Source organism: Corythoichthys intestinalis, chromosome 8, assembly GCF_030265065.1.
Source record: "Corythoichthys intestinalis isolate RoL2023-P3 chromosome 8, ASM3026506v1, whole genome shotgun sequence".
In the NCBI taxonomy this organism is placed as follows: Eukaryota; Metazoa; Chordata; class Actinopteri; order Syngnathiformes; family Syngnathidae; genus Corythoichthys; species Corythoichthys intestinalis.
This window is the reverse complement of record NC_080402.1, coordinates 4514901-4538391: the sequence shown is the minus strand read 5'-3', so window position 1 is coordinate 4538391 and position 23491 is coordinate 4514901. Positions and strand designations below refer to the sequence as shown.

The following is a 23491-nucleotide window of genomic DNA, read 5'->3' as shown; positions in this document are numbered from 1 at the left end:
GGGAGAGATGGCAAAGCTTTTGCCAATTAAAAGCACGACCCCGATGAATGCTTGTATCTACTCCACTCACTTGACTCTGCCTCTTATCTCTGTATATAAGCAAAACGGCGCCATTGTAGGCTGTTTGCGACAATGCGTGAATGAGTCGTACCGCGAATGCGTTTATTGCGATAAATATTTTCACGTGATTAATTTTAACGCGATAAATTTGACAGCCGTACATTTAACAAAACAAAATAAATGCATTCATTTGGGATGAAATGCATAACTAATGCTACAAACATCTAACGATATACTGGCAAGTGGGGTGGCCGTGGCCACCCCTGGCCACCCCCTGGTGGCGCCACTGATTGGCGGACCGCAGCCGTGCGCAGCCGGTATGATTTGCCTGTTTTTGACGTACTGCGCGGCACGCAGTCAACACTGAGCCGGACTGGAACCGGAACGATCATGCATCTGGTATATTTGAGCCCTTAGACTTCCATTCTCCGTTTAAAACAGCTGAACAGGACAGGTTTGAAAAAAAATGGAAAAAAAAAAAACAGATGATGAACAGGAAACGACCCAGAAATACCCTGAAATCAACAGGAAGTGAACGATGAGCAGAACACGACCTAGAAATGCCCTAAATCAACAGGAAGTGACCCAAAATATTCAAGAAGTGAGCTAAAATCAATAGGAAGTGATTTGTAAATAGCCCGAAATCAACAGGAAGTGACCAATGAACAGGAAAAGACCCGAAAATGACCTAAAATGAACAGGAAGTGACCTGTAAATGCCCCCAAATGAACAGGATGAACCCCAATATGTACAGGAATGAGCCGAAATCAACAGGAAGTGACCAATGAACAGAAGTCTCACGGAAATGCCCCAAAATCAACAGGAAGTGATCAAAAAGCAACAGGAAATGAGGTGAAATGAAATACCCCAAAATGAACCTATTACATTGTACTTATGTTTTACTTAACGTAAAAAAGCTAACTACATTCTTCACCTTCCCGCAGGCGTCGCTTTAGTCTCGTTGGCGGCAGCGCAAACGCCTCCAGGCATGACGATGAATACCAGCTTCACCACAAATGGCATGCAGACAGAAAACAATACCATGTCGGGAACGACCCAAAACGACAACACCACCCGGAATGACACCGATGTTCCCGTTACGACCCGGAGTAACGATCAAAAAGGTTTGCAACTTGGAGAAAGCGTTACTTTCGAGAACCTAAAGTAGCAGTCGAGCAAAATTTGATTTGAAATGATCAAATTCATTTTTTGGAGCCTCTTAACTGCAAATATTGTCGTTAATTGTCTTTTATTTATCTATTTTTATTTATTTACATATATATTATTATTTATATATATATATATATATATATATATATATATATATATATATATATATATATATATATATATATATATAAAGAAAAAAGGGGGGGGTTGAAATGTGTGCTATTTATTTATTTATTTATTTTTTTAAGTTTTTCAAAATTATTTTAAAAACCGCAAAATGGGGGGATTGTATTTTCAAGTTCTTTGTTTTATTCATTTATTTTACTTTTTGAATATAAAATATTCAAAAATAAGTAAATATTCTATAAATTTTTTTTATTTTCAATTTTAAATTAAATAAAAATTAAAAAAGGGAAAAATGGCATTATTTACTCCAACTAATTAATTTTTAAAAATATATATATATATATAAATATATTTTACCTATTTCAATTATATAAAAATAAAGCCAAACGGGAGAAAAAAAAAAAAAGTATTTACTGTACTCAATTTTGTATTCATATGTATCTTTATGACATTTTTTAAAATGACAAAAATCAACAAAATATGAAAAACAAAGATTCATTATTAGTTATTATTATCTTGAAAATGATTTTTAAACATATTAAAAAAGCGGGGGAAAAAATGCATTTCCTCTCATTTTTATTTACATTTTTTTTAACTTAAAAAAAAAAATAAAAGAATCAATAAATATTCTTTAATTTTCTTTTTTTTTTAGGTTTTAGGTTTTAAATTTTAATGAAAAAAGCGCGCCCCCCATTATTTGCATTATTTGCTCCTATTTATTCATTTTTAAAATATGTTAATCAATTTATTTCTTTTTTTTTTTCAAAAAATTATCTTTTTTTTAATTTATTAATTGATTACATTTTTGAAAAATAATTTAAAAAAACAATAAATATTTATCTTATTTTTTTCTAACTTAAAAAAGAATCCGTAAATATTATTTATACACACACACACACACAGATATACAGTATAATATATATATTTATTTATTTTAATTTTAAATTTTTAAAAAAGCCACCAGAAAGGGGAAAATTGCAATATTTCCTTCTATTTATTTTTTAAAAAATACATATTTATAAATAGATTTTCTATTTTTTACTTTAAAAAAGCCAAAAAGGAGAAAAAAAAAATCGACTTTATTTTCTAGTTTTCATATATTTATTTATTCATCTATCTATTCTCATTTTAATTCATTTATTTATTACATTTTTAAAATAAAAATAAAAGATGGAAAAATGAGATATTTGCTATTAATTTTTTAAATGATTAAAAAATAGATTTTAAAAAATGTGTACTTCCTCCATTTTTATTTATTTATATTACATTTTTTAACATAAAAAAATAGCAGAATCATAAATATTATTTCCATCTTAATCATATTATATTTAATGAATCACCCTGTATTATATTAGTGCAAAAAAAAAAAAAAAAAAAAAAAAAAAAAAAACGATCGACAATGTTTTTTTTTCCACAAAATTAAAGGGGATAAAAACAAAACATGAATATTTACACAAAAACTATACAAACAGGGTGAAACAAAAATTTACTCCAAATAACTTTGCCTCATACCAAGTCGAGTCAAACTTCCACCGAGCAAACCACTTTTTTTCTCCTCCCGTTAGAGAGCGGGTTAGCAGTTTGGTATACTTTGTACTATACTTTGGTGTACTTTAGTATCGTTTTTTAAGACACGGCCACTTAAATTTTGGTCCGACTTTTGATTTTTGCATGTGTTGACGCAGCGAATGCTCTCCTTGATTCAGGTAACAAAACAGTAGGCACAACTTCTGTGACCACGCCTCCACCTATCACTATATTATCCATCTCCACCACCAAATTGAAGGGAAATCGCATGGATCCAAGTAAGTATTTTCATCCTGAAATTGTGATTTTTTTTTTTTTTTTTAATGAATTGTTATAGTTCTACATTTGTTATCTGGAATTCTCTACCAATAGCTACCACCACAGCAAAGCCGTACACTAAAGACAAACGCTATGACACCACCGGTGAATGGCTTTTCATTTCTTCAATTTTTCCACTTGAAATGAAATAGTACATTACTTACGAAAAACGTCTGATTCCTTGAAGGCATCATCATCCTGATTTTGATCATCGTGGTCGCCATCGGATTCGTAATGGCTTGCTACATCTCCAAGAGGCGAGCAAGGGTTAGTACAGGAGACAAAATTAGAAAAGTCTACACACCCTGCTACAAATGATAGCATTAGGTTGCCCGACTCATCGGCTGCCGTTGACGGCGCTAGACCTCCAATCCATTCTGACTGGGAGAGGGCAAATTAACGTCCGCAGCTTTATAGGCCTGGTGGACCGCCAGGTGAAAACAGTGCTACGAAAAAAAAATATATATATAAGAACTATACATAATTTAACCGCATTGTGATGATATACTTAAAAGTGCATCTTATGACCGATATGTGAGCGACAACAAACCTTCATAAGCTTTTCCCAGTTAAAGTGGATTGGACGTCTAGCGCCGTCAATGGCAGCCAATGAGTTAAGATGAACCTAATGAGTTCATTTGTGACTATTATTGTAGCATATCTAATTTCACAAACTTGTAACATGAAACTTGAGTTATAAACAAGTAATTAATATATAAGTACAATGTAATAACGATATAAAATGGATAGGACGTCTAGCACCGTCAATGGCAAATTATGAGTTAAATTTACCGAATGAGTTCATTTGTGACAGTTATTGTAGGACATCTAATTTCACAAATTTGTAACTTGAAACCTGAGCTAAAAACAAGGAATTAATATATAAGTACAATGTAATAACCATGTATAATAGATTGGCGGTTGAGCACTGTCAATGGCATTGAAAGATGAGCATTCATAGGCAATTCTATTCAATGGCAGTGAATGAGTTTACAAGAATATAATATTTTTTAACCCTTTGATGCACAAATTATAATTTTAAAACCCTTACAGGGCACTCATTTAAAGTGCAAATGAACGTTCGCCCTTCCCAGTCAAAATTGATTGGACATCTAGCGCCAATGAGTTAAAATTGACCTAATGAGTTTATTTGTGACTGTTATTGTAGGACATATTTAATTTCACTGCGCAAATTGAGTTATAAACAGATAATAACTATATAAGTAACATGTAATAACCACATAAAATGGACTGAAATTTTAGTGCCGTCAATGGCATTGAAAGATGATCAGTCACAGGTAATTCACAATGGCAGTGAATGTGTTTACAAGAATAATTTCATATCTTTAACCCTTAAATGTACAAGTTTTTTTTTTTTTTCTTTTTTTTTTAATGCGCAGTGGGTGGGACCCAAAAAAGCTGAACTTATTCCTTCCACTTTTCGAGCTACATACTGTGTATATACTGTATATATACAAGGGCTGTCAAAATTATCGCGTTAACGGGCATTTTAAAAAAAAATTAATCACGTTAAAATATTTGACGCAATTAACGCAGATGCCCCACTCAGACAGATTTAAATGACGGTACTGTGAAACGCTCACTTCTTAATTGTTTTGCCGCCCTCTGACTGATTTTATAGACTTCAGCACCCATGAGCATTGTGTAAGTAATTATTAACATCAACAATGGCGGCCTACTAGTTTATTTTTTGATTGAAAATTTTACAAATTTCATCAAAACGAAAACATTAAGAGGGGTTTTAATATAAAATTTCTATAAATTGTACTAACATTTTTCTTTTAAGGAAACAAGTCTTTCTATCCATGGATCGCTTTAACAGAATATTAATAATGTTAATGCCATCTTGTTGATTTATTGTTACAATAAACAAATACAGTCCTTATGTACCGTATGTTGAATGTATATATCCATCTTGTGTCTTATCTTTCCATTCCAACAATAATTTACACAAAAATTTGGCATATTTTATAGATGGTTTGAATTGCGATTAATTGCGATTAATGACGATTAATTAATTTTTAAGCTGTAATTAACTCGATTAAAAATTTTAATCGTTTGACAGCCCTAATATATACACATGTATACATACATATACTTTACATATATATGTATATGTAAACATATTCGGGCTGTCAAACAATTACAATTTTAATCGAGTTAATCACAGCTTAAAAATTAATTAATCGTAATTAATCGCAATTTAAACCATCTATATAAGATGCTATATTTTTCTGTAAATTATTGTTGGGATGGAAAGATAAGACACAAGACGGATATATACATTCAACATACTGTACATTAGTACTGTATTTGTTTATTATAACAATAAATCAACAAGATGGTATTAACATTACTAACATTCTGTTAAAGCGATCCATGGATAGACTTGTAGTTCTTAAAAGATAAATGTTAGTACAATTTATAGAAATTTTATATTAAAACCGTGCTTTATGTTTTCACTATAATAAATTTTGTAAAATTTTCAATCAAAAAAAAAACTAGTAGCTCCCCATTGTTGATGTCAATAATTACACAATGCTCATGGTGCTTAAACCCATAAAATCAGTCACACCCAAGCGCCAGCAGAGGGCGACAAAACACCAGAAACACAAGTAAAAAGTGGACATGACACTGTGCTGTCATTTTAATCTGTTTGAGCGGGGCATGTGCGTTAAATGCATCAAATATTTTAACGTGATTGATTTTAAAAATTAATTACCGCCCGTTAACACGATGATTTTGACAGCCCTAAAACATATACATACATATATGTAGATATACATATTTGCATACTGTATATACAGTATATACGTGTAAATACAGTACATACATTTGCACCCCTTGTGATTTTGCAAGTTTGCCCAATTAGAAAATAGATAGAGGTCCGAAATTTCAATAATAGATGCATTTCCACATTTAGTGACATCATCTAAAAAAAAAAATCTGCTACTTACATTGTTTTTAATTTTCTAGGGTTCATAAGTATTTGTACCCTTCATAAAATCGGTGATAATATTTAGTGCAGAAGCCTTTGTTTGCAATTACAGAAGTCAGACGATTTCTGTAATTCTTCAACAGGTTTTTACATATGGAAACCAATTCGTTTGTTTGTTTCAATTATACAGTACAAGATTCCGGTGGTATACCTACAATCAGGGCCATTTGGGGGCCCTAAGCAAAATAATGCAAAGGGGCCCATATTTTTGGCCCACCATTTCGTCACAGTGTACTGTGAAACCCATACATGCAATCCAAGCCATACGTCCATATTTTGTATATTAATCAGATTTTGTTGCACTGCATACTTCAAACTTCTCACCCCAAATGATTGTCAGTACCTACAGTAGATAGCGCCAAACCTTTTTCTAAAAGAGGAAAGAAAGAAGTTAAGGAAGAACTTGTATTTTTTTAAGCTTGTAATCAAGTATCAAAACTCACAAAGGTCAAATAAAGCAAACTGTATTAAAGAAAATAGAATATAAATTAAACAATTGCCCAATTGGGGCCCCATAGTGGTCAGGGGCCCTAAGCAGCTGCATAGTCTGCGTATAGGCTGGGCCGGCCCTGCCTACGATGACTGCATTTTTTTGGTTTTATTAGGGAAAAATGAACATCATCCCATCCTAAAAGTAAGTTTTTTTGTTTTTCTTTATCTTTTAGCGCCACGCCATGGACTTTACGACAAGGGCGGATGAAGCCAACGTCCCTCTTAGCGCCGTGGAGCCCGTGTTAGCCATTGACAACACGCCAAAGAATGGTGGTTTTCCAAATACTCAATTTTTCTAAAAGTCTACGCACCCCTGCTTTTTGTGTTTAAAAAAAAAAAAAAAAAAAAACAATAGTTTGAAATCATTTTATAAATAGACAAATCTCGTTTGCAAAATGTTCCCACAGTAACACATTAACATTGCAGGTTTGCAGACCTTTGAAAATGGGGAAAAAATGGCCAAAGAACAAGAAGAAGAAGAAGAAAAAGAAGAAGAAAAAGAAGAAGAAAAAGAAGCAAAAACGGAGGCGGAAAGTGAGCCAAAAGGTACAAAAGTCACTTTTGTGATGTATTAACTTCCTCTTTCTTAAGATGGAATCTTAAGAAAAAGGGAAGTGCAGGTTACTGTAAAACAGCTGCACCAATTTCTGCACGTAAATGTTTTGCATTTACGTTTCTTGTTCCTATTTCCTCCCTAAATGCTAACACTATCAGGAAACCTAAAAATAACAACTGTACAGAGGGTAAAACTAAAAATGAAAATGGAAATATTCTGGAGTTGTTGTTTTTTTGTACTGTAACTAACTGTATTCATACAATTATAACTTTACTTTTTTTCTTCTATTTTGACTTAACCCCAATACACAGAACCTGCTATAAAATATTTAAAACTGTTCAGTCATAACTAAAGATGTCCCGATCGATCAATCAAAAAAATGTTGGACATACCCTTTTTTAATATATATTAGGGCTGTCAAACGATTAAAATTTTTAATCGAGTTAATTACAGCTTAAAAATTAATTAATCGTAATTAATCGCAATTAATCGCAATTCAAACCATCTATAAAATATGCCATATTTTTAAGTAAATTATTGTTGGAATGGAAAGATAACACACCAGATGGATATATACATTCAACATACGGTACATAAGGACTGTATTTGTTTATTATAACAATAAATCAACAAGATGGCATTAACATTATTAACATTCTGTTAAAGCGATCCATGGATAGAAAGACTTGTAGTTCTTAAAAGAAAAATGTTAGTACAAGTTATAGAAATTTTATATTAAAACCCCTCTTAATGTTTTCGTTTTAATAAAATTTGTAAAAATTTCAATCAAAAAATAAACTAGTAGCCCGCCATTGTTGATGTCAATAATTACTTACACAATGCTCATGGGCGCTGAAGCCTGTAAAATCAGTCACACCCAAGCGCCAGCAGAGTGCGGCAAAAATCCATAAACACAACAAGCGAGCGTTTCACTGTACTGTCATTTAAATCTGTCTGAGCGGGTCATCTGCGTTAATTGCGTCAAATATTTTAATGAGATTAATTTTAAAAATTTATTAACGTCCGTTAACGCGATAATTTTGACAGCCCCTAATAGGGCTGGCTGTCAAATGATTACAATTTTTAATTGAGTTAATTACAGCTTAAAAATTAATTAATCGCAATTATTCGCATTTCAAACCATCTATAAAATATGCCATATTTTTCTGTAAATTATATATAAATTCTGTAAAATAAATTGTTGGAATGGAAAGATAAGACACAAGATGGATATATACATTCAACATACGCTACATAAGGACTGTAGTGGGCATTTCACTCTACTGTCATTTAAATCTGTCTATGCTGTCCTCACTCCGAAGCGTCTACTTTTTCCAAAGCTAGACAGCTAGTGAACAACGCCTTAATAATTAGACTTCTTCATTTTTCATCTGATTTATTAATAAAATGGCCCCAAACCATTGTCCTTTTTAGACCGTCGTAAAACTACAAAATAAAAGTACACAAGCATTGCATTAGCAACAACGTTAGCTTAGCACGCTATACAGGTTCACTCAACATAAACAAAAAGCGTCTCATACAAAAAATAGAACATTTCGCTTACTAACATAGTATGTACATTCTTTACAACAACCATACTTACGGACAAATCTTGTCCAAGGATCATATAAGCACAACATTATCAGCCCGAGACGTCGTGCAGCCAATAATGAACTGGCAAGAAAACAAGAAACCATGTCGCAAAGCGACCACAAGAGTTCGCTGTTGGACAGCACAAAAAGCCTTGCTGTAAGACTTACCAAAAGGCAGAATACTTTCTGAGCGGGACATGTGCGTTAATTGCGTCAAATATTTTAACGTGATTAATTTAAAAAATTAATTACCGTGCGTTAACGCGATAATTTTGAGAGCCCTAATATATTTATTTATTTTTTATTATTTTTTTTTAATTAAATCGTTTTCTAATTGTATTTAACGTTACAGACAAAATGTCTTACATTCATCCAGAGTCTTTAGTTTTGGCTTAAAGTAGGGCTATCAAATTTATCGCGTAAACGGCGGTAATTAACTTTTTTTAAATTAATCACGTTAAAATATTTAATGCAATTAAAGCATGTGCTGCACAACCTACTCACGCATTGTCGCGTTCAATCTATAATGGCGCCGTTTTACCTAGTATATATAGAGCTAACAGGCAGCGTAAAATGAGTAGAGAGAATTTTGGCAGTCTTTGGAGCCTCTTTTTAATTGGCTAAAGCCTTAAAATCCCTCTCTCAACAGTTAGAAATATCGTGGGAAGCAATGTGGGGAAGAACGGCAGTGGTTGATCTTTTCCTTAACACCCTATATTACTTCCCAACGCAGAGAAGATATATCACTTGGTGCCACTACGCACGGTTATGGTTGCACTTCCCATCATGCATTTGGGCAGAACAGTTAAATGGCTACAGTATCATTTACTGAAAGCTCAACAAATACACTAGACGGAAATATTTAGTCACAATATACAAAGTCACATTTATCCTTTAAGAATTACAAGTCTTTCTATCCATAGATCCCTCTCACAGAAAGAATGTTAATACTGTAAATGCCATCTTGAGGATTTATTGTCATAATAAACAAATACAGTACTTATGTACTGTATGTTGAATGTATATATTCGTCGGAGTTTTATTCATTTTTTTCCTGATGCATTGCCAAAATGTATATGATCGGGAAAAATTATCGGGAATGACTGGAATTGAATCGGGAGCAGAAAAAAAAGCAATCAGATCGGGAAATATCGGGATCGGCAGATACTCAAACTAAAACGATCGGGAGCAAAAAAACATGATCGGAACAACCCTACTCATAATATTTCGACCCTCCCTCTGATATACATGATGATCTCATATATATAATATGATATGTTGGGAAGAAACATGCACCCTTATGCACTTCACAGTATAGCACATCGGCAATGCCTAAAGTGACCTCTAGATGTCTCTAAACATTACATTCAACCAACTCAGACAGACAGAAATCAATCAAAAATCAAATGTCATTTAAATTAATAGTTTTAAAAGAAAACTACAATTAAAAACAAACGAAATAGCGTAACTAGAAAGCAATGAAACAACTTGAACAGTAACTGAAGAAATGATTATCACAGAACATGAACTTTGAACGTTACATTTAGGGTTGTTCCGATCATGTTTTTTTGCTCCCGGTCCGATCCCGATCGTTTTAGTTTGAGTATCTGCCGATCCCGATATTTCCCGATCCGATTGCTTTTTTTTTGCTCCCGATTCAATTCCAGTCATTCCCGATAATTTTTCCCAATCATATACATTTTGGCAATGCATTAAGAAAAAAATGAATAAAACTCGGACGAATATATACATTCAACATACAGTACATAAGTACTGTATTGTTTATTATGACAATAAATCCTCAAGATGGCATTTACATTATTAACATTCTTTCTGTGAGAGGGATCCACGGATAGAAAGACTTGTAATTCTTAAAGGATAGGTGTGATTTTGTATATTGTGACTAAATATTGCCATCTAGTGTATTTGTTGAGCTTTCAGTATATGATACTGTAGCCATTTAACTGTTCTGCTAAATGCATGATGGGAAGTGCAACCATGACTGTGCATAGTGGCACCAATTGATATATCTTCTCTGCGTTGGGAAGTAATATAGGGTGTTAAGGAAAAGATCAACCACTACCGTTCTTCCCCACATTGCTTCCCACGATATGTCTAATTATTGAGACAGGGATTTAAAAGCTTTAGCCAATTGAAACGAGGCTCCAAAGAGTGCCAAAATTCTCTCTATTCATTTTACGCTGCCTGTTAGCTCTCTATATTGGTAAAACGGCGCTGTATAGATTGAACGCGACATTGTGTGAGTGGGTCGTTCAGCGCATGCGTTAATTGCATTAAATATTTTAACGTGATTAATTTTTAAAAAATCAATTACCGCCGTTTACGCGATAAATTTGATAGCCCTACTTTAAGCCAAAACTAAAGACTCCGGATGAATGTAAGACATTTTGTCTGTAACATTAAAAACAATTAGAAAACAATTTAATTTAAAAAAATATATATATTAAAAAAAGGCATATCCGATATTTTTTTGCCGATTCCGATACTTTGAAAATGACGTGATCGGATGCCGATCGATCGGGACATCTTTAGTTACATTTTACAATATTGTTTACATATTTTTTGCTTTGAGGCAAAGTGGGTCAAAGGTTCATGTAGGTTCATTTGCTATATGGCGCCACCAAGTGGTCATGAAGCCAAATTGTTGAGAAATTTGTTTAGAGAATGACATGAATATACTTGTGCTACTTCATGGTAATAATAGCTTTCCCAAAAAATTGTTGACTTTAAAATGTCCCTTTTTTTTTTTTTTTTTTTTTTTTTTTTTTTTTGCGAAATATCTTGTTCACCTGCCTAATCTTGCTTGTACTCGTGTTGCTGCCTCCAGTGCTCAATTATGGTATGGTTGCACAAGGCTTATCGATTGTGTCTGAGACATAAAAACAAAACCATCAATTCAAAATCAGAAAAAACAAACAAACAAACAAAAATAACGTGTTAAGCAGGTGACAATTTCAAAAGTAGTGGAGTAAAAAGTAGAGATACGTGCTGTAAAATGTAGTGGAGTAAAAAGTACCACTTCAATTTTGTACTCAAGTAAATTAGATATACAAAAAATGTACTTAAGTCCAGTAACGATGTACGTTTGCTACATTCCAACACTGTAAGCAAGATTTTTTTCATCAAATGGTTACAAAAAAAATACATGATTTCATGGCATGTCGCTATAATGATATGTAAAAAAGCCCATTTTGTGATAGAGGATTTTTCCAATACTGCACACCACAGTCATCACCAAATATTTTCAGTGTTTCTGCCACTCTTTTGTGCAGTAATCCTGATAACCACAAGAGGGGACTTTCATTCTGTCTTTCTCTTTCAGTCTTCATGGTTATCTTTTTTTACTTCCCATGCTGAGTTTGCCTGCCTCCATTGTCATGTCAGAGCTTGCCTTACAGCCTAAAGGCAAAACCTTTAGTTTAAGCGTCCAGTGTTTTTAAGGGAGAAGGCGAAGTTGTTCCTCTCATGGGAAAAAAGTCATGAAACTACTAAGGCACAGGTGTCAAAGAGCCAGGTCATTTTTCACCCAAATTAAATAGAAATATAATTTCTGTAGTTCTCAATGAAATATTGAGGACTACAAGGAATTGGAGAATATTTACAGTTTTTCTTTGTATTAAAAAATCAATCAAAAATACAAAAAAGATAGAATAGTTGTTGTATTTTTTTGCTCAAAACAGAAAATTAACCAAATTTGTGTCTTTTAAATGAAACATGTAAATAAATATAGAAAATTAACCAAATTTGTGTCTTTTAAATGAAACATGTAAATAAATGTAGAAAATAATTAAACAAAGAGAATTTTTTTAAATGAAAAAGCATTCAATTATAAATACAAATGAATTAAAAATATTATTTTTTTTAAAAAGTGCAAATTGCTTGTTTTTTTTTAAATCTACCAGGTTTTTTTTTTCAGACTTTGAGGCGCACGAAAAAAAAATCTTTTATTTTCCTAAAAAATTGACAGTGCGCCTTACAATACTACGGAGCCTCTAAGGTGACATGGAAAAAGGAAAGTAGACAGAGAAGAAAAAAAAAAAAAAAAAAAAAAGTGCCCAGAAAGGTAAACGGAAGATTTTGTTGTTGTTGTTGAAGCAAAAAAAAAAAAAAAAAAATGACACGGAAGTTTAAAAAAAAAAAAAGACACGGAAGTTTGAAAAAAAAAAAAAAAAAAAAAACAAAGGTCGGAGCAAAAAAATAATGTTTTTTTTTTTTTTTACATTGAAGCAAAAAAATAAAAATAAAAAGTTGAGGTCGTGCAAAAAAAATATAATTAAAAACACCTAATTCCACCTAATTGTGTGATTTATGGTTGTGCTTAATGACCTGACTGCTAATTAATAAAACAACAATGAATAAAATTGTCCGACAATATTGGCCGGTGAAAGCATTTAAAACATAAAATATAAGACAAATCATCAATTTTGTGCCAGTATGTATGCCAAGTTAAAAATTAATGTACAAACCTGCAGGCTACAGCTTAGCATAGCAATTGTGCTTAAAGTGACATCAAGATGTCTCCAATTTAAGATGCTTGGAATTTTTTAACTGAGCAAAAGACCCTAATCAAATAAATGAACAATAAATTAAAAATAATGCATTATAAACTCATCACATTTTAACTACTGTGTCAGCAGAAAGAAATAGTCACTAAGAAAAGTAATAAAACACATCATTATAATAAGAAATCTGTGCAAGAACCCCACAAAATGCATCTTGGGAATTGTCATTTCATTGGCATGTCCTATGATTCCCTACCTGTATTTGTATTGGTCTGTCACCTCCGAGTTTTACTTTGGAGTCAGTAATGTCAACGTGATTTATTTGTAAATTATTCATTTTATCTATTAACAGACATTTTGGCTTATTTCCATTTATTTTATTTACATGGGACATTATTTGGCCACTATTTTTTATAGCTTCAGTTGAAGTTGTTCTCTTAATTTTCAGAGAATGTTTATTTTATTTGGGAAACGTTAGTATAAGTTGTTATATTTATCATTATTAAAGCATCCAGCAGGGCATCGCAATACAATTAGTAATAATATATCAAGTCCACGACCGCATATTGCGTTATCGGTTTGATATCGATAATGCATTTTTGGAGTTGGACAACATAGGAATATCGGTTAAAAAATTATTATCGGAAAATGAATAATGATAATGCACATTGATGTACTCATCCGGTGTGTTTCACAGTTTTACTTAATTATATATACGTATTTTACTTGATATTTCGGTCAACACATCTATACAAAACGAATCGATAAATTGCAACAGTTAGATGTTGATCAAAGATGACTTCACACACCTTCTCTGCCCTGTCAATGGCGGCGAATGACTTAACAGAGATTAGTTTTAGCGTAATGACGGTGGCCCTAATCTCTGCTTTCCCTTCACCTCGTTCACCTCATGACTTTCCCACAGCATCCAACAGCTGTTGACTAATTAGACGTCTCACGAGCAGCACACAGACTTGCAACGTTAAGCCATTGGTTTTTCTTGTCCCCTCACAGCTGAAGCTGAAGCCCCACCCGTGGATGAATCACAGAAGAAAGACCAAGACGCCGAACCGGTGAAATCGGACCAACCGGCCGAGAGTCCGAAGAATGAGAACAACAGCAACAATGACGTGACGTCTGGGAAAGGTCGGGTGTTTAATTAAAAACGCGCAGTGCAGCTTTACACTCTTGCCATCTTCCGAATTTGCCTTGTTAAGGCATCAGGAAAAATTCATTTGATGCATCTGATATCATGGACAAATTTTCACAAATTTCACAATTAGATTTCACCTAAAGAAATAAATACTGCAGAGCAATTTGGTAGTTTTTGAGCCGATAAGTTGACTCATCGCAAAATTAATCAATTAATGTTAGCTATTTGGCCGTCCAATTACACAGTTATTACACATTTGTTACCGGTTCATAACTAATTTACACTGTAAAATAAAATGCGTCCTAATATAAAAGTCACAAAGTATGGAGTCCGAGATATTAAAGAAATCCTTAAGATACAATACCCACAGCATGTTAGCCATTTGGCCATCCAATTACATGGTTATTACACATTTATTACCTGTTTATAACTAATTTGCACTGTAATATAAAATTTGTCCTAATATAAAAGTCACAAAGTGAGGAGTCCTAGATTTTATAGAAATCCGTGAGACACAATACCGCACGCAGCATGTTAGCCATTTGGCCGTCCTATTACACAGTTATTACACATTTGTTAACTATTCATGACGCACTATAAAAACAAAAACGCGTTCTAATATAACAGTCACAAAGTAAGGAGGCAGAGATATTTTAGAAAAGCGTGAGAAACTACCCGCAGCATGTTAGGCATTTGGCTGTCCTATTTCACAGTTATTACACATTTATTAAGCATTCATAACGCCCTATAAAAACAAACGCGTTCTACTATAACAGTCACAAAGTAAGGAGGCAGAGATATTTTAGAAAAGCGTGAGAAACAATACCCGCAGCATGTGAGCTATTTGGCCATCCAATTACACAGTTATTACACATTTATTACTGGTTTATAACTAATTTACACTGTAAAATAAGATGCGTCCTAATATAAAAGTCAAAAAGTGAGTAGTCCGAGATATTTTAGAAAAGTGTGAGACACAACACCGACGGCATGTTAGCTATTTGGCCGTCCTATTACATGGTTGTTACACATTTATTAACTATTCATAACGAATCTAATATAAGCGTTCTAATTTAACAGTCACAAAGTGAGGAGTCCGAGATATTTTAGAAAAGCGTGAGATGCCGTCCTACAGGGTTATTACACCTTTATTACCTGTTTTTTGCACTGTAAAATAATATGTGTGCTTTAAAAAAAACAGTCACATATAGGTTAATCTTAACTCAGTGGATGCCACCGGCAACACTAAATATCCAATCTATTTAGTTTAGACTGGGCGGGGCGAATGAGTCCTGCCAGTCAAAATGGATTGGATTGAACCGGCAGCTAAAGGTTTAGTTAGCTAGCCAGCTAAAACTCTTAAACGGGCCTACTTTCAACCCCTCAAACGCCACACAGTTTAACCTCATTTTTTTGTCTGTCACCACCAAAACAGATCCCAACTCACCCGACGTCTTTCGGGAGATTTCCTTGGACAGCCAGGTGTGAGATCCGACGCACCGCCCAGCAGCTTTGAGCATCTTCCTAAAACACGGTAAATTGCACGTTAAATCTAATTCGGCAGGTACAAACATGACTTTCCTGTACGTAAATGCTGACTGAACTAAGTGCTGTTACCGATTATGGATGCTAAAATATATCGAGCCAATGAATCTTTCAGCAATAGATTTTGAATTGGCTCGGTGTAAAACCAGGTGAGCTGTCAAAGCAACAGGTGGTGCGAAAATCACAACTGTACGCCCTCCGAAGTCAATTAGAGGCCCGATTTCCGAACGCCGCCCGAACCATGAGCTCTTAAACCAAATTCTAACTTGACCCTACACCATCTGCAGTGCTAATGTGTCCAATTACTTGCTGACATTCCATAACTATAGGGTAATAATCATTGTTGATTTTATTTGGAAGAGCTTTACAAGGTCACCTAACAGGAGTATGAAGTTAAAAACAAATACCGTATCTACTCGCGTATAGGTTGCACCCCTAGTTTGTGGTATTTTGGGTTGACCGTTGTATAGGTCGCACCACAATATGGCAGATTTTTGGGCAAATTTTTGGGACTAATTTTCGAACACACAACTTGCAAATCCTACAATTTTTAGCCAAATCCCATCATGAAATTCGCTAAAGGGTATAAAAGTGCTGTACAGTGTTTGCTTAAACATACAGTTTGCCCAAACTTGCCAAAAATATACCCATTCATTTCTAATGTGCAAAATTTCCTATTCATTTCCACGGCTCTATTCACCATTCATTTCAATAGCACAAAAACTTCCATTCACTGCTATTGCTTTCCCACCCAAGGGACTCAATATGAACAGGAAGCTACCCATAAATACCCCCAAATAAACAGGAAATTACCCAATATCAACAGGAAGTATCCCTGAAATGACCCCAAATCAACAGGAAGTGACCCAATATGAGCAGGTGGTGACCTTGAAATGCCCCAAAATCAACAAGAAGGAACCGCCCAACAGCTGCACGACGTGACACCAGAATGGCTCAAAATCAACTGAAAGTGACCCTGAAATGCCCCGAAACCTAAAAGAAGTGAACCTGGAATTCCTCCAAATCAAGAAGTACCCAATATGAACAGGAAGTGAACCATGAATTCTTCAAAATCAGCAGGAGTGACCCACGCGACATCTCCACGAAGTGACCCCGAAATGGCTCAAAATCAACAGAAACTGATCGCGAAATGCCCCAAAAACTAAAGGAAGTGACCCTGGAATGCCTCAAAATCAACAAGTACCCAATATGCACAGGAAGTGACCCAAGAATGCCTCAAAATCAACAGGAAGTGAAGCTGAAATCCCCCCATATCAACAGGAAGTGACGCAACCATGAAAATGAAATGAACCCGAAATGCCCCAAAATCAGTGAACCTGAAATGCCTCACAATCAACAATAAGTGACCCTGAAATGCTCCAAAATGACAAGGAAGTGACCCGATATCTAAAGGAAAATACCCTGTATATCTCAAAATCAACAGGAAGTGACCCTGAAATGCCTCAAAATCAATAGTAAGTCATACAATATGTACAACAAGTTAGCCCTAAATACCCCCAAATCAACAGGAAGTGACCTGATATCTATAGAAAGACTGAGATGGTTCTGCAGGAGGAGCAGTGTGGCTTTCGGAACAGTGGACCAGCTCTACACCATCTGCAAGGTCCTCAAGGGTGCATGGGAGTTCGCCCAATCAGTCTACATGCGTTTTGTGGATCTGGAGAAGGCGTTCAACCTTGTGCCTCGGGGAGTCCTGTCGGGGGTGCTCCGGGAGTACAGGGCACCAAGCCCCTTGGTAATGGCTGTTCGGTCCCTGTACGACCGGTGTCAGAGTTTGGCCCGCATTGTCGAATTGGTTCCCAGTGAGGGTTGGACTCTGCCAAGGCTGCCCTTTGTCACCGATTCTGTTCATAATTTTTATGGACAGAAATTCTAGGTGCAGCCGAAGCGTTGAGGGGGTCCGGTTTGGGGACCGCAGCTTTGAATCTCTGCTTTTTGCAGATGATGTGGTGCTGTTGGCTTCATCAAGCTGTGACTTCCAACTTTCACTGGAGCGGTTCAGTCGAGTGTGAAGCGGTCGGGATGAAGATCAGCATCTCCAAATCCGAGACCATAGTCCTCAGTGGGAAAAGGGTGGAGTGCCCTCTCCGAGTCGGGGATGAGATCCTGCCCCAAGTGAAGGAGTTCAAGTATCTTGGGGTCTTGGTCATGAGTGAGGGTAGGAGGGAGCGGGAGATCGACAGGCAGATCGGTGCAGCATCTACAGTAATGCGGACTCTGCACTGCTCTGTAGTGGTGAAGAAGGAGCTGAGCCGAAAGGCAAAGCTCTCGATTTACCAGTCGATCTATGTTCCTACCCTCACCTATGATCACGAGCTGTTGGTCGTGACCGAAAGAACAAGATCCCGGGTGCAAGCGGCCGAAATGAGTTTCCTCCGCAGGGTGTCTGGGCTCTCGCGTAGAGATAGGGTGAGAAGCTCGGTCATCTGGGAAGGACTCGGCGTTGAGTCGCTTCTTCTCCGCACCTCCCTGGAGAGGTGTTCCGGGCATGTCCCACCGGCGGGAGGCCCTGGGGACGACCCAGGACACGCTGGAGAGACTCTCGGCTGGCCTGGGAACTTCTTGGGATCCAACCGGAGAAGCTGGTTGAAGTGGCTGAGGAGAGGGAAGTCTGGGCTTCCCTGTTAAAGCTGCTGCCCCCGTGACCCGACCCCGGAGAAAGTGGAAGTGTGTGAAGCGGTTGGGATGAATATCAGCACCTCCAAATCCGAGACCATGGTCCTCAGTCGGAAAAGGGTGTATTGCCCTCTCCGGGTCGGGATGAGATCCTGCCCCAAGTGGAGGAGTTCCTTAAGTGTCTTGGGGTCTGAGGGTGAGAGGGACTGGGAGATCGACAGGCGGATCGGTGCTGCGTCTGCAGTAATGCGGACTCTGCACCAGTCCGTAGTGGTGAAGAAGGAGATGAGCCGAAAGGCGAAGCTCTCGATTTACCAGTCGATCTACGTTCCTACCCTCACATATGATCACGAGATGTTGGTTGTGACCGAAAGAACAAGATCCCGGGTATAAGCGGCCGAAATGAGTTTCCTCCGCATGGTGTCTGGGCTCTCGCGTAGAGATAGGGTGAGAAGCTCGGTCATCCGGGAGGGACTCGGCGTCGAGCCGCTACTCCTCCGCGGTGAGAGGAGCCAGCTGAGGTGGCTCGGGCATCTGCTTCGGATGCCTCCTGGACGCCTCCCTGTTCCGGGCATGTCCCACTGTCAGGGGGCCCCGGGGACAACACAGGACACGCTGGAGGGACTATGTCTATTGGCTGGCCTGGGAACTTCTTGGGATCCCGCCGGAGGCGCTGGTTGAAGTGGCTGGGAGAGGGAAGTCTGGGCTTTTATGTTAAAGCTGCTGCCCCCGTGACCCGACCCCGGAGCAAGCAGAAGATGGATGGGTGGCTGGGTGGCTGGGTGGATGGATGGATGGATGGATGGATGGATGGATGGATGGATGGATGGATGGATGGATGGATGGATGGATGGATGGATGGATGGATGGATGGATGGATGGATGGATGGATGGATGGATGGATGGATGGATGCATAGACAGAGATGCTACAAAGTCAACAGGAAGTGACCCAATATCTACAGGAAACGACCCTGGAATACCTAAAAATCAACAGGAAGTGACCGTGAAATGCTTCAAAATCAGCAAGAAGTGACTCAGTATGTACAAGAAGTCAGCCCAAAATGCCCCCAAATCAACAGGAAGTGACCCGATATCTAAAAATCAACAAGTAGTGACCCAATATGAACCGGAAGTGAACCTGGAATGCCCCAAAATCAACAGGAAGTGACCCGATATACCAACCATCAGAGCAAAGCTACCATCACAATTTCTCCAGAAGCATTCTGTAGTCTATTCTAATAGCTCCTTCCCTTTTAACAACTGCTCGCTTTTAACGTTTTTTTTACCCTCAACAAGTGGTTTGGGAAAGGTAGTCGACGAGCAGCTGTTCCCTAGCAAGGGGTGGGCACTTCCCGACCTTCCATCCCAGCTGTGCCGCATTATTAAGCGTCGTATCCTGCAATCGCGTGGCTTGTTTCTCAGTGTTTTATACGCTAACAAAAACATTTGTTCGCTTTAAACTGATCAGTAAAAGCAAAGATCCTTTGACCTATCTGCAAAGCAAAAACAAGACCCCCCCCCCCAACAATGCTCCAGTCCATCCATAGTTTTCCCTCGCCGTCAAACATGAAAGCCCGGCGGCGCTGACGGGAAAATAACACACTGCGCTTCCCTAATTACGCCGCTGTAGTTTATGACTTGTCAGCGGACGAAAATTACTCGACAGCGCCCCGATGACGAACGGGCTTTCAAGTTGGTTTCTTCTAAAACCAGGTGGCCGATCCCAGAAATGATTCCGCCGGTTCTCTCACGGATCTGTCCGATAATCCCTGCTCTTGTAAATCATATAAATCAGCTGGGTTTTTGGAAAAGTTAGTCTTTAACCCTTTTTAGGGGCAGTCATTTTAGTCATAGGCTGTCAATTTATTTTACACTGTTATTACATGGTTATTACACATTTATTACTTGTTTAAGAATGATTTGCACTATAAAATAGAATATGTCCTTTGTCCTCAATCTTAAATCTTTAACTTAAATCATTGGCTGCCATTGACGACACAAGACGTCCATTTCGACTGGGATGGGGCGAATGAACATTCGTTCTCAGTCAAAATGGATGACATGTAATTTTTCTTTTACTAATCATGACATCACTCAATACGCACAATACTCCATAATACTAAGTGAATACTACATAGTACTTATATGTGGGCTAGCAATGAATGACTTGATAGGAAATATTTTATTTATTTATTAATCTATTTTTAGATTTTATTTTTTTTACACATTTTTAAATGTGAAAAAAGGGCATATAATGTGAAAATTACATTTTTATTTGTATTTATTTCATTTTAATTTTAAAATTCTCATATTGACTGATTTATTTAGTGTTTTTTTGTTTTTAATATTTGTTTTTAAAAGTAAAATGGGATATGTTGTAAAAAAATATATTTTTTCATAATTTATATTTATTTTATTTTATTTAAATATGCTCACATTTAATTATTTTTATGATTTTTTTATTTTTAAATTTAAAAAGGGATATAAACAATTAAATAATTTGCATTATTTGTTTCAATGTATTTTAAATATTCTCTTTTAATTTCAATAATCTCTTATCTATGTATTTAATTATTTTTATGTGTTTTATTTTTCCACGTTTTTAAATTTATGAAATGGATATGATGTGAAAATGATAAATTTTATTTGTATTTATTTTATTTTCATTTTAAAATTCTCTTATTATTTTTTAAAAATGTTTTTTAATGTAAACTGGCATATAAGAAATATTTTTAATAATTTGCATTATTTTTTTAAATACATTTAAATATGTTTTTTTTATTTTTTATTTTTGCATGATATTAAATGTAAAAAAGGGATATGATTTATTAATATGTATTTATTATTTTTAATTTAGTTGAAATAGTCTCTTTCAATTTAAATACTCTCTTATTTATGTATTTATTTTTATGTGTTTTATTTTTACACGTTTTTAAATAACAAAAATATGATGTGAAAATTATATTGTATTATATATATATATTTTTAATTTTCTTATTTTTTCATTTGTTTTTGTTTTTTATTTTGATGTTTTTTTTATTTTTATACATTTGTAAATGTAAAATAGGATATGTTGTAAGAAATATTTTTTAATCATTTGTATTTCTTTTAAAAATACTCACATAGTTTTGTTTTTTAATTTTTGCATGATTTTAAATGTAAAAAAGGGATATGATTAAATAATTTGTAGTTATTATTATTAATTTCGTGTAAATATTCCTTTTTAAATTTAAATACTCTTATTCCCGTATTTTTATGTGTTTTATTTTTACGTGTTTTAAGTGTAAGAAAGGAATATGATATTGCATTTTTTTAAAATAATTTGTATTTACTATTTTAATTTATTTTAACTATGATCCAATTTTGTATTTTTTTTTTTTTTATTTCAATATTTTGAACATGAAGGGGAATTTAAATATTCAGTTTTATTCCTGTAATTTATTGTTTTTTGTTAGAAATGAATAAAACCTGAAAATACAAATAAAACAAAATTCAATCTATTTATTCTATATACTTTTAAAATCTATTGAGTATAAAAAGCAATTTTTTAAATGGGGAAAAAAGGAGAAATATTAATTATATAAAAATAAATTATAATTATATATAAAAATATATTTTTTATATTATATTTTTATATTGTGTAAAAATATTTTTAAAATTATCAGATAAAAGACTATTCTGTTTTCTAATATATGTTATTATTATTATATTTATTTATTTGACTTTTTTTAATTAAAAAAAAAAAAAAACACTTTCTAAAAATTCTAAAAATGATTCAAATAAAAAAATAACAGAAAAAGGAATGAAAAATATAAACGTGACCAAATATTACATTACTACTCTCAGTTGGAATCTCTAACTATAAACTCTTAAAACTAGAATTTTCCACAAAACAATTTTTAACTGAATCAACGAAAACATTAATTGATGACGATCTTTATGAATAAACATCTCTGCATATCCCAACCAACACCTCCAAGTGGAATGTTCCGATTCTTAGATTCTTCCTGCTAAGACGCGTAAATCACGTCAATGTTGCCGCGGTAGGATTATGTCAGCTAGCTTCTTGCTCAAACAGCTGTTTCTGCGTGGAGGTTAAAGTTCACGGCGAGGCCACATAAACTTGACCAAAGTAGAAGTTCCAAGTAGGCAAAAAAAGCAGGTGACATTCACTCACTCGTTCTTTTTTTCTCCTCCCAGGGTAAGAGATCGACGACTCCAGAAACCAAGCAAGTTACTTGTATTAATAATGAATGTAAAGAAGCTAAAGAGGTGAATAAGATATTTTAGTGCCAAATGAGTTTTTGTAATTGTAAAATATTGGAGATCATTTGTATAAGATATGATGAAGGCTAGATCATGATATTTGTTTATCACTGTCCAATAAACTCAAGACGTAACTCAAAATTCCTTTTCTGACCTCTGTGACCTTTGACTTTATGACCTCAATTCATATGAGTCGACAAATATCTTACAAGAATCCTGTTATTCGTTCTTGAGTTATCTTGAACACTGAAAGAATCTGACGTTCTAGCCATACCGCCAGAATCACGCTAGCCGAACCGCTAGACCCACGCTGGCGCAGCTCCAACTGCACTGGCCGGCGGGATCCCGGCAATTTAGCAAGAAGGCCAAACTCCGCGCATTGGTCTTAACCCTTTGTACTGACTCCCTCTTGAAAGGTTCAAAGAAGGCTCACCGAAAACAAGTTGACAATTTAATTAGGTCGACAGAAATCAGAACGGCAAGGTGAAACAGAAACACTCTGAACG

General features: G+C 35.2%; 1 protein-coding gene across 1 annotated transcript in view; it reads left to right on the top strand.

The window, feature by feature from the left end:
* The window catches only part of LOC130921097 (bromodomain-containing protein DDB_G0278469-like), a 33643-nt gene extending 10510 nt beyond the window's left edge, over nucleotides 1–23133 (top strand). The window contains exons 2-10 of the mRNA XM_057844748.1: nucleotides 1005–1184; nucleotides 3063–3161; nucleotides 3256–3306; nucleotides 3389–3468; nucleotides 6886–6982; nucleotides 7139–7258; nucleotides 14398–14529; nucleotides 15972–16070; nucleotides 22920–23133. Of these exons, the coding sequence (XP_057700731.1) occupies nucleotides 1005–1184; nucleotides 3063–3161; nucleotides 3256–3306; nucleotides 3389–3468; nucleotides 6886–6982; nucleotides 7139–7258; nucleotides 14398–14529; nucleotides 15972–16024 (812 nt within the window). The 3' untranslated portion in view covers nucleotides 16025–16070; nucleotides 22920–23133. The remainder of the gene's footprint in view (nucleotides 1–1004; nucleotides 1185–3062; nucleotides 3162–3255; nucleotides 3307–3388; nucleotides 3469–6885; nucleotides 6983–7138; nucleotides 7259–14397; nucleotides 14530–15971; nucleotides 16071–22919) is intronic.
* The last annotated feature ends 358 nt before the right edge of the window (nucleotides 23134–23491 follow it).